At 41.2% G+C, this 12428-nt stretch overlaps 1 protein-coding gene across 1 annotated transcript in view; it reads left to right on the forward strand.

The window, feature by feature from the left end:
• The window catches only part of LOC147233969 (liprin-beta-1-like), a 46849-nt gene that overhangs the window by 24365 nt on the left and 10056 nt on the right, over positions 1-12428 (forward strand). The window contains exons 4-14 of the mRNA XM_086146646.1: positions 2845-2925; positions 3766-3879; positions 4004-4114; positions 5924-6016; positions 7581-7680; positions 9574-9635; positions 9712-9772; positions 10459-10565; positions 10765-10838; positions 11441-11477; positions 11718-11871. Of these exons, the coding sequence (XP_086002772.1) occupies positions 2845-2925; positions 3766-3879; positions 4004-4114; positions 5924-6016; positions 7581-7680; positions 9574-9635; positions 9712-9772; positions 10459-10565; positions 10765-10838; positions 11441-11477; positions 11718-11871 (994 nt within the window). The remainder of the gene's footprint in view (positions 1-2844; positions 2926-3765; positions 3880-4003; positions 4115-5923; positions 6017-7580; positions 7681-9573; positions 9636-9711; positions 9773-10458; positions 10566-10764; positions 10839-11440; positions 11478-11717; positions 11872-12428) is intronic.

Here is a 12428-nt window from a genome sequence, read left to right on the forward strand (position 1 = left end):
GAGGAGAAGTTCTGGAAGGAGCTAGATGAAGTAATGCAGAATATCCCCAGAGAATGAGAGTGTAGTAATTGGTGCAGACTTCAATGGATATGTTGGTGAGGTAAATAGAGGGACAGATGGTGGTAGATTTTGCAAAAAGGATAGAAATGGCTGTAGTGAACACCTTTTTCCAGAAAAAACAGGAGCATAGGGTAACCTATAAGAACGGAGGTAGGAGCAAGCGGTAGACTACATCTTGTATAGACGAGGTAACCTGAAAGAGATCAGTGACTGCAAAGTAGTTGTAGGTGAGAGTGTAGCCAGACAGCATAGGATGGTGGTTTGTAGGATGACTCTGGTGACAAGGAAGATGAAGAGGACAAAGGCAGAGTAGACGACAAAGGGGTGGAAGCTGAAAAGGGAGGAGTGTTGTATGGTTTTCAGGGAGGAGTTAAGAAAGGCTCTGGATGGTCAGGGTGAGCTTCCAGATGATTGGACAACAACAGCTAGTGTTATCAGGGAGAAAGGTAGAAGAGTACTTGGTGTGTCATCTGGAAGAAAAGTAGATAGGGAGACTTGGTGGTGCAATGAGGAAGTGCAGGAGTATATGCAGAGAAAGCGGTTAGCAAAGAAGTGGGATACTGAGAGCACTGAAGAGAACAGACAGCAGTACAGGGAGATACAGCGTAAGGTAAAGATAGAGGTAGCAAAGGCAAAACAAAGGGCGTACGGTGACTTGTATGCTTGGTTGGATAGTAAGGAGGGTCAGAATGATCAATACAGGTTGGTGAAACAGAGAGATAATGATGGAAAGGATGTACAACAGGTCCGGGTGATTAAGGATAGAGAGGGAAATGTATTGACAGATGCTAAAAGAGTGATGGGAAGATGGAAAGAGTACCTTGAAGAGCTGATGAATGGGGAAAATGAAAGAGAGGCAGTTGGTCCTGATGATATACCTGTGGAGGTGTGGAAGTGTCTAGGAGAGGCATCGGTAGAGTTTCTGACTCAATTATTCTCAGAAAGTGACAAGATGCCTGTGGAATCGAAGCAAAGTGTGATGGTGACTGTTTTAAGAATAAGGGGGATGTGCAGAATTGCGGCAACTATAGAGGGATAAAGTTGATGCGCCATACAATGAACTTATGGGAAAGAGTGGCTGAAACTAGACTGAGAGCAGAAGTCAGCAATTGTGAACAGCAGTATGGCTTCATGCCTAGAAAGATGACTACAGAAGCAATATTTGCTTTGAGGATGCTAATAGTGAAGTACAGAGAAGGCCAGAGGGAGCTGCATTGTATTTTTGTAGACATTGAAAAAGCATATGACAGGGTGCCAAGAGAGGAGCTCTGGTATTGTATGAGGAAGTCTGGAGTGGCAGAGAGGTATGTTAAACTGGTGCAGGGCATCTATGCTAGCTGTGACAGTGTTACGGTGTGCTGTAGGGGTAACAGAGAAGTTCAAGGTGGAGGTGGGACTCCATCAGGTATCAGCTCTGAGCCCCTTCCTGTTTGCAGCGGTGATGGACAAGCTGACAGATGAAGTTCAACAGGAATCTCCATGGACCATGATGTTTGCTGATGACATTGTGATCTGTAGTGAGAGCAGAGAACAGGTAGAGGAAATCTAGAGAGGTGGAGGTATGCGCTGGAAAGGAGACAGATGAAAGTTACTAGCAGCATATGTGTGTGAATGAGAGGAACTCGAGTGGAACGGTGAGGCTACAGGGAGTGGAGATTGGGAAGATTGAGGTTTTCAGGCACTTTGGATCAATAGTCCAGAGCAATTGAGGGTGTGGAAAAGAGGTGAAGAGATGGGTTCAAGTAGGTTGGAATGGCTGGAGAAAAGTGTCAGGGGTACTATGTGATAGAAGACTATCAGTCAGAATAAAAGAAAAGGTGTACAAGACAGTGGTGAGACCAACTATGCTGTATGGCCTAGAAACAGTTACAATGACAAAGGGACAGGAGGCCGAGCCAGAGGCTACAGAGATGTAGATGTTGCGGTTCTCTTTGGGAGAGACCAGGATGGATATGATCAGGAATGAGTCTTTCAGAGGAACAGCATGTTAAATGTTTTGGAGAGAAGGTCAGAGAAGCCAGACTGAGATGGTTCGGTCATATACAAAGGAGGGATAGTGAAGACCAAAGAGACGATTTATGGACTTAGGGAGAAAGAGTATGAAGGTAGTTGGTGTGAGAGAGGAGGATACAGAGAATAGGGTTAGATGGAGAAAGTTGATTTGCTGTGGCGATCCCTGATGCGAAAAGCCAAAAGGAGAAGGAGAAGTGTGATGCTGAAGAGAAGAATTTGCTTTTGAATCAATTTTCAAACCACTTACATGTTAGAACAATGCCTCTCTTGAAAGTCATCTTACTTCAAGGGAACTTTGAGTCATGAAAATGCACATTTGTAAGGTCTACATTCTTCAGTAAATGATGATCAGTTGAGTTCAGTTAAGCTGAAGAAAACCTTTTGTGGTTGATTTAAATTTACATACATTTTTTATATTTAAATCCAGGTGTTGTTGCATGGATTCACACAGTCCTGGATTCTTGTGTTTCATGTTTCAAAGATTATATGTCTGAATAATTATCTTGAAGGCTCTGAAAAGTCATAGAGCTGTATTGGTTTTGTGTATATGATTGTTATTCCTTTGAAACCTGTTGATTTGCCAAAGACTGTTGCTTACATTTCAGCATGTTGGGTGTATTTACAGGACGTCTACAGTCTGTTTTGGGCTCCTTCTCTTGTTTATTCATTTGAAAATGACTCCAGACAAATACGGGATTAAAACTGTATTTCACTGCTGCGGCCATTTTTTTCCGCCCGACTGGAATCAGAATACATTGCTTATCGTTTCAGAGTAATGGTCACGGCTCAGAGTCAGTCTACCAGGAGCGCCTGTCACGACTTGAGAGCGACAAAGAATGCCTCATTCTTCAGGTTTGTGAGTAATACCGACCCAAGACTCCAAAACAGACACATTTGGTTGGAAATGAAGATGCATTTTGTTTCCATCTCCATCATGGCTCTGTGTTTGCTGCCAACCCCCCGCACCCCTAGACGTTGTTTGATGGCAAGAATAAATGTAAGACCAACAAAAGACAATCAAGAGGAAGACAGCCATTGATTTGTTTTTAATTCTGTGCATACATGCACATGTATTCTATCATCAACTGATGTTAGATGTTTTTGAATCAATGTATCGATGCCCAAATATCCAGGATATTGTCATATTCCTGCTTAAGAAATGCATCTCACAAGCACAATCACACAGGGAGTCAGAAATGTCAGAAACCAATATTAGTTTTTTTTTCTTTTTTTCTTTTTGTTTTGTAAAACTTTCACAAACCTGCTGCTGAATCATAATGGCTGCTTGCATTTACATCACACTTTGCTTGATACAGAAACAATCCCTTTAAATTGGGAGGACAATAATTAACAACTATTACTCCAATTAAAAAAATGCCCATGATGAGTGTCATTATAGTAACATTCATATCACAATTGATGATTTGGAGCAAAAATAATTCCATATAACAAGACTGCAGTTACTGAATATTCCAGTTAAGTAACCAGATGCCCCCACCTACCCGCCCCACCCCACAGTCCTTGAAACCTTTATGGTTATTTTGAGGCCGATTAACAACAGGAATGTCAAGGTCACATGTGGATTTTTTCGCGTAAATGTAAATAATTGAATCATTCCCTTTTTCCCCAAATATGTCCTCCAAATGATAGTTGGAGTTTGCATAGTTAAAGAAGTCACTATCTGTCCTCCAGGTAAGTGTCCTAACAGACCAGGTGGAGGTGCAGGGTGAGAAGATTCGGGACCTTGACAAATGCCTGGAGCATCATCGGGAGAAACTAAACGCTACCGAGGAGCTGCTGCAGAAGGTAGGGCCTCTGCAAGTGTGCGAGTTTGCTTTTCTTTTTTTTTTTTTTTGTTGAGGAGTGACTAAAAAATCTATAACACTGTTCCAAAACTTTGCTTAATATGTGGATACGTCTGAATCCACAGGAGCTGCTGAACCGCTCAGCTCTGGAGACCCAGAAGCTGGAGCTGATGACTGAGGTGTCCAGTTTGAAGCTGAAGCTGACAGCTGTGGAGAGAGACCACAGGGACAACGAGGTAGATTTTAAGGACGGCACCTAAAACTTCAAGATGTTCTTCACATGAGCGCTTTTGAGATAAAACTACCCTAAGTCATGACATCGAAATTGAGTAGAAATAATCATTTGCTTGCTGAAGTATTTTTCCCCTTGAGAATTTACTTATTTTAAAATTGCAAGGAAAGGAAAGTTTAAAGTCATAAGTAAGAAACCACAAGAAAACTGGAAGTTCAGTTTAAATACAGGGCAAATAAAAAAAAATTAATGGATTTTTTTTCCATTATTAAATAAAAATGTATAAGTAATTGAATTTAATAATTTTGTCTCCATAACATAAGCCTCTTTTAATGTGCACATTGGTATGCGGTGGCTATTTCTGCTGACTCGGAAAGTTTGAAAAGCCCTGAGGTGGACCGTTATACCCATGTTGTTGCCTGCCCCCCGAGATAGATCAGGAAGAGCAGAAGCTGTCCTATGCACCTGCAGTGGGTTTTATTGGATGTGTGAGTCTTGAGCCCTGGCAGCCTGCCAGTCATTGTTTGAAAAGTCACAAAGATCTGTCTCACTTGGCTGCAGGACAGCCTCGGGCCCACCGTATGCTGCAGGGTGAACTTCTCCTTAAAGGCCTTCAAAAGAACCCTAAACAGCCCCCTTTTGCTCCTGCCACTTCCTGCCTGCCCCCCTTGCCCCTTTCCCTCCCACACCTCTCCCCTCCCTGTCTGAGGGTCCACAGGGCTGGGAAAGTCAAAGTTTCCATCCACCCCATCTGCTAATGAGGACATATATGTGGTGTTCCCAGACATGAAATAGGCTTGATTGTGGATTTGCCTGCAACTGGTAGTGTTTATTATTGTTTCCATCTCAGCTCCAATTTGTTCTGCATTAAATCCTAGAGAATAATTCACATCACTGCCTGAATAATACAGCTGTGTTTGTTTAACTCTTAACAAGCAAAGGCTGCACCAGGGTCAGAAAAGAAAAACACATGCACATCCGCTGCTCAGTTTGAAATGGGTGCTGGATAAAAAAAAAAAATCGACTTATAGAATTTTGAAAAAACCTGCACTCCAAAATGCTCTTACAAAAAAAAAGGTGATTTATTTACATATAACACACAAAACTCTGCACCAGGGTCAGGCCTGCGCGACTGACGGCATAAATCGGTTTACAGTCACGGAAACAAAACATTCAAAGAAAATAGCTGCTTCTGTCCTCCACTGGAATTTTTTTCTTGAAGATGTGCTCAACTGTTGGATTTCTTCAAAAGTAGACTGTCCTCTGGCATCCCAATCCAAATAGTCCCTTCAAACCGGGCTATTAGTTCAATAAATGCAGCATTTCGGCGATGTACCACCAAAAAACAATTTTTTTTTTGGCCTTTTGTTTAAAAGTGTCTATAAAATCAGCCTTTGTCAGTGCAAACCCTCACCAACAGGACCCCCCCCCCCAACCTTTTGTAGTGGATGGACTGCTTTGAGCCATTGCCCTCTGTAATGCTATCTTGCTAAATACTGTACCAATTGCAGCGATTTTGGTCCACATCAATCATTCCAACCCTTGGTTGTAGGGGAAATAGACCCTGTGTTGTAAAAATACCAGAATTTCCTCCTTGCTCCTCCAGGTTTCTTGCTTCTCAGATTAATTCCTGAGGGATATCAATCCAAAATTAGAGTTCAGCGTCTTTGATAGAAACTCGCTGTTTCTCATTGGCAGAAACTGTTTTAACAAAAAAAAAGTCTAAACACAAACCAGCCCTACTCACTCTATATTAAATGACCTCGTGCAAGCTTCAGTGTGACCCTGATGGAGGTTCTTTTCTCCTCCCCAGGGCTTGTACCAGGAAGTAACGGAGCTGAGGTTTAGGGTGACCGACATTGAGAATGAAAGACTCCAGTATGAGAAGAAACTTTTATCTACCAAAGTGAGTGTGAATGCCCTCCACTGAGCACAGCCTTTTGTCTTTCATGTCAGGAGACTTCACCTTTCCTCTTTAAAAACCATGTTATTCCCTCCCCGACCCTGTGATCTATGCTCATCCCTTGTCCTCTCCTTTGCCGACTCCTCACCCTCCTCTATGAACTTAACAACTTTCTGCAAAATGCTAATGTGTCAAGCATCACCAGTGGAATGCTGACTGGTTCACTGGAGACGAGGTGACCAAAAGTTTAACTTCCAGCCTCTGCTTGTCCTCTTTCTGGTCCCTCAGATCCTTTTACCGCTGCACTCTTGATTTCCTGACTTTCTCTTCTCACTGTAAGTCCTTCCACTTGCTATGGTCACTACACTTCCTATTGTGCATTCTGATTATCAATGCGTCGCTGCATCTTTACCAAGTACATATTCTTATCATGTAGCTTTTCATAACATGCCAACATGTTTTTTTGTTTTTTTTGCACTGACTTACATGTTAAGCTTTACAGTATGTAACTGCGAGGTTAGGTCATCAGATATTGATAAGTCTAATGCACTGATTTGCTAAACAAGCTGAAAGTAAGATTGCTCTTGTCAATAATGATATTCAGCAGTGTTTGACCTCTCCCCCCCCAAAGAAATACCCCCAAAAACCTATAGTTACGTAAGTTACGTAAAAGCACGCTAGTACCTTTGGCCCACCAATTGAAATATCAAAATCAATACACCTATTATCTAAATAGCCCAGTTTTGTGATATAAGATTTTCTAAGTAATTTCAAAAAAAAATATTTTATTTTGTTTGCTATGATTTGATATAGCTTTTAATTTTACAATTTCATTCAATATGTCGATTCAGTAAAGTGAATTATTACCACTAAGGTTTTTTATTTTGTTTTGTTTCTTTGTTTTTTTGCAGCCAATTATTCCATTCATGCTGCATGTCCTGCAGTGTGGGAAAACATGTGAGATCAATATTTACATACCTGGTATCAGAAGGCCTAATAATAGAGCATGGTGTCCTATTAGTACTCTGAATGGGCTGATTCATCCTTTTCCAGACCAACAGTATGATCTGTCAATCTTCCCCATAAACTAGCACTTAATAAGTGCATCAATTGTGAGATAGTTAACAGAAGTAAGTTATCAAACTAAACTCAATAATCTGCGAATGCAAGCAAATAGGTTTTGATGACAGTAACTGTGCAGGCACTTAATTTACCTATTAATGACAGAATCAGCGGCTACAATATGTAATTGAATTAACATAAAACAAGTCAAAATGTAAATTTTGACACGATCGTGAAAATAGCCATCTGTTTCTAGTTGTAGTTGTGTGATGATCAGGACTTTATGATGAAGCGTGTATTGTATCCGCAAGTAGATAATTTGAAGTAATAAAAGTTTTGATTGAATAATGAAAGTTACAGCCCTACTGTGTTGCAAGTCTTTTGCTTTGAACGATAAGACTAATCTTGAAACCAAGGCTAAATAATTTCTGATCCTCCGAGGCTAATTGGCACAGAGATGTGGCGATAAGAAAAGAGCAATGACTTCCTGCCCTGTCCTTTGCAGGAGGAGCTGCAGCTGCTGGAGCAGGAGCTGGAGGACCGGGAGACCGAGCTGAGGAGGCTGAGGACGGACGGCCATGGCAGAGGCGAGGTTGGAGAGAGAGGTGGGGGCTGGTTTCACGGCTGTCTGGAAGCTCTCCTCCATTTTGAATGAATCCATCGCTTAATTCAGCTGAGGGATTTAGGAGGATTTTATAAATAAGCATGTCACATTCCAACATCATCAGACCCCCCCCCAGTCCATCGCCTGAAGAAATAACCGGTGCTTCTTTCATTTGGATTGAGAAACAGGACAGAATTCCTCTGATAATTATTTTTCACTATCTTACATTTCAGACTGTCTAGACCAGGCATGTCCAAAGTCCGGCCTGCAAGCCAAATGCGGTCTGTGTTCAAATTTACACCGGCCCACAGCCTCTGTCATAAAATCAATACTATGTGGCTGCAAGCACTGTTGGCCACAGTATAAAACACAGTTTACAAAAATCTATTTTATATTTCGCCAGAGTAATATAAGGTTTCATACGGCCCTCAGTGTTTTGTACTTCTGAATAATATCACTGTTAGTGTTTTCCTGTTCACATGTTTTGAATTTAGAAGTTCAATGACCGAGTAATAGTGAATAATATGTAATGTTTCAAATGAAACTAGATATGTTTGATCTTCCTGATTTTTTTTTTTTTCCCCAGACAGACTTCTTCCTCATTTTATGTGGTTTTCAAATATGGAAGACCCAGAGTCACCCAGAGTGATAGTGGGGTTGGCCCTCACACATTTTCACCTCACCAAATATGACCCTCTTTGCAAAACATTTGGACATCCCTGGTGTAGACTGTAATGAGGTCTGGCTTTACTTCTCCTTAACCTGCCTGAAGGCCTGGATCAAACACATCTTCTGTGCCCTCCTCCCTATATGCCCTATACTTCACAAAGGGGGCCAGAGTCCCCTTGTGTTTATAGGAAAAATAGTTGATATATCTGATTAAAAGTACCGGACGTGATGCAGATACAATTTCAAATTGACGTATCAGGGTGACAAGCACAGGGTGATGTCTTTCTTTTGTCACCCATAGAAATAAAAGTCTAGCGTTTAACCTAATCAGAACGCTACTGTCGTCGTGGGCATAAATGGATGGGCTGGAACCCCGCACGTCCTGGAAATCCTTGGAAGGGCTTTTCTTTGTCACCATTACCGCTTTTTCGGAAATGTTTGACTGGAATTTTTGGCATGCAAATGTAGAAACAACAAACCAATCAGATTGTCTTAATGGAAAACCTGCAAATTCAGATTCTAATGGATCCCGGAAACTAATAAGATGATACATTTTGGCCATTCAACATCATAGTAAGACTTTTGTTTCAAGTTTGAGGGAGCTGTACTTTACTGTAAACCCTGACACATAGAACTTAAGCTTCCTCACCTCTTAATGGTCATCTTACACTGATCTGATTGTAAACGTAATTAACAGAAATGGAATGTAGGTCATTATCTCCCGGCAGGAACAACAGTCATCGATATGTTTAGAAGCATAGAAACCCTTTCTGTAAATGCTCCTTCTCTCTGGTTCCCTGCTTAAGAGGTGATTTTTGATATCACCATGACTCTACCAAAACTCCACCGGCTGTTCGGACTCAGCAGCGCGGGCATCTGCTCTGCACTGGGTTTGAACCCAAGCAGTAAAATAAACCGCGATCTGGCAGAGCGAGGGGCCACTGTGCGTCCTCCATGTACGGCACAGCTCTGACTCAAGAGAGGGTCGAGGGCCTCAAAATAAATGAATCAGTCAAAGAAATATCTTATCTATCTTTTATCAGGGTTGAATAGATAGCAGCGAAGTGAAAATCATTCAGCAGCCCATGATGTGTCATTGCTGTCACAGAGCTGTGTGTTTTCACTTTCCAAGTAACGCCCCTCACACTCACACACACACGCACACACTGAGACATGAAACACATGCTGTGTTCTTTTAACGGGTTTGAAAATTGTTTTTGACCAGATACTGAGATGATGAAGATGAAGATGGCGCTACAGTCCTTGATGTCAGCCAACGATGAGAAGGTATAATACCGTAACATGGCTGTAAATAACACCTTACACTGCAAACAGTGTAAGGTGTCATTTGATTTACTTACAGGAGCAAAGGATCAAAGAGTTGGAGTCCTCACTGACCATGAAGGTTCTGGAGCAAGTCAAAGGTCAGACAGTGTTTGAAAGAAGTTCACTGATGCATTATTTTCACTATTTTCAAGTCAGAACTAGCTGCGACAATTGGCCCTATTGATGAGAGGAGAGTTAAGTTTTCAATCACGACACTAATTCACTGCTATATGTTCCCACCTTGCCTTTTCTGACCTCTTTAATTGAGATATGTCTTTCCTGATTGTATCTGTATCAATTAAACAAAATTTGGTGGAAAAAATAGCATGCCAGAAGAAGATGGGTACTCAATACATATACATTATTTTTTTACATAGTGAGTCATATAACAGAGAAAATGTGATATGATGTAAAAATGATTAGTTGTTTAGCCCGTGAACAAGAAGTGTACAAGAAATGTAATAATAATAAAAGATCAAACTTCGATTTCAAGTTACAAAGAGTATGCAGTAAAATTGGAAAATGTTAAATCAGTTTAACATAGTAAGTCATCATGGTCAGGAGACAGTTATAGATTGAATAATTATAAATAAAAACACAGTAAACCACTTAATCATCAAAAATTTACATAAAAGCCTGAATAAATAAACAAAGGTTTGGTTCAGTTAAACTTTAGCATATTAGATTTTAAAAACTAATCAGAATTTCAACAAAACTGGGTCACATTGTCCACAGTTTATTGTTTGACTTGTTCATTCGACACTGACTGTCCTGTCTCTCTCAGAGAAGTCAAAGGAAGATGACTATGCCGATATTGCCGATGACCCCTCGCTTCCTGTTGCCGTGGAGCTGGATCAGGGCGAGGGGGCAACAGGAAGGAGCTCCAGCGAGGTAAACACAACCTCTGGTCACAACAATCTGACAAAGGATGAAACCCAGACTGAAGACTTCCAGGAAAGACTGAAGACCTCCAAGAAAACACCAACATTTCAGCCCCCCATTTAAGCTTGTTTATATCAGGAGCCCTGAGCTTTTGCTCCTCATGATTTACGGCATAAAGATACTTCCTGACAATCCTGTTTCATTTCAGTCCAGTCCGTGTATTGCTGTGCTGTCGGAGATGAACGAGCTGGACAGAGAACGGCAGCTTCAGGCGGCAGAAAGGTAATGGAGATATCAAAGTCTCCTCAGTCACAACATGAAGGAAAGACGCATTTTAAGTAATTCTTTCACTGAATGCAGAAATAGAAGGGAACTATAGTAACTCCTACTTCCGTTTGAAATCATGGGCCGGAGTTTAGCAGGCAGGCTGAGAGGAGGAGACCAAAAATCACATAATTTATTTTCCATAGCATTACAACATATTATTGCCGATGAACACGGTGCTATTTTTCCATTACTTAATACTTTAATTTCACCTTTTATGAGTACATTTCCTTCACTAATTCATTACCTTAATGCAGTCTTGATTACTGGGTTGTTTTGTGTTTTTTTTGTTTTTTTTCGTTTAAAGCTTACTATTTTTCTTTAACCTGGACTAATTGGACTTAAATGTCAGTCCTGGTGTTACTGCAGACCATGATATGTGACTGGTTTCCAGATGGTTACACTATGTAAAAGTTATCTTAAATATCTTTATTCCATTTGGCTTCCTTTCTTTTTTAATTCTATTTACCATAATGATTTAAATGTGGATTGACTTGAGTGGAAGACTGAGGGACAATTACCTTTACAGTGTCCTCTAATGAAGCATCCTTTTATTGCAGCTCCTCAGCGATTCCACAGCCGAGCAACTCCAACCAGGTAACACTTTTATACAAAGCCTTAAACATTCAAAGCACATTAACTCCCTCTTAAATCTGGAATTCTCTTGCCGGATCAGAGCAACTTCTCCCTGCGGGGGGGGCACTCACTCTTAAGCATCTCAACGAATCAGCCCTCAGGCCTTCAGAGTGCGTGCCTGACCCCTAGTGGTTTGTCAGTGATACAGTTTTGACATGGGTTGACTCCCTCTTCCCGTATTTTGTTTGAATTTCCTCGCAGAATAAACCAATAGCCAGGTCTTCTTCATCTTCCCCTCCAAAAACAATCACTACAAACGATGACAGCTTTGGCACCAAGAAGAGCCGCTCCTCCTTCGGACGGGGTTTCTTCAAGCTGCGGGGGGGGAAGCAGGCGGCCAGCTCACCCAATCTTGGTAAGAATGTGCTCCAGATTCCGACGTCCAAAAATCAACACTTTGGCCGTGGATGTGAGGTTTTGTCTTACTTGGTTGTAACTCAGTCTCTTGCTTTTTTTTTTTTAATTGTGAAGACTGCTAAAGCCTGTGCGACTTTGTTAGGTACAGTACAGTAGTGCAGCACCAGGATACTGACACTGATGTGACCCTCTGTGAAACGTCTGAGTTTTACAAAGCTGCTGAAGTGCTAAATGTCAGGAGCCTGACTGATCACTTGTCACAGATCAGAATCTATAACTTGACTGTTTGATATTTGATCTGTCAGAGAAATTATCAGTTGCTTGAATCTCTGCCCTCAACTGGACACTCAGTGTTGTTGAGATGTTCAGATTAGGTTGAATTTTGGTTATGACATTTCAGGAATGTCAACCATTTGGTTTAGATCCTCACATTGACAGCTTGGAATTGGTATGTTAAAGTCATCCCAATGTAACTTTTTATATGTTCTAAATCCAAAGCTGGATTTGTTATCAAGAGATTTTCATCTTCCATTAACATGAAACATCTGCCCAATG

The sequence above is a fragment of the Fistularia commersonii genome, chromosome 5 (assembly GCF_037954325.1).
Source record: "Fistularia commersonii isolate RoL2024-O1a breed Wild chromosome 5, RoL_Fcom_v1.0, whole genome shotgun sequence".
NCBI classification, from domain to species: Eukaryota; Metazoa; Chordata; class Actinopteri; order Syngnathiformes; family Fistulariidae; genus Fistularia; species Fistularia commersonii.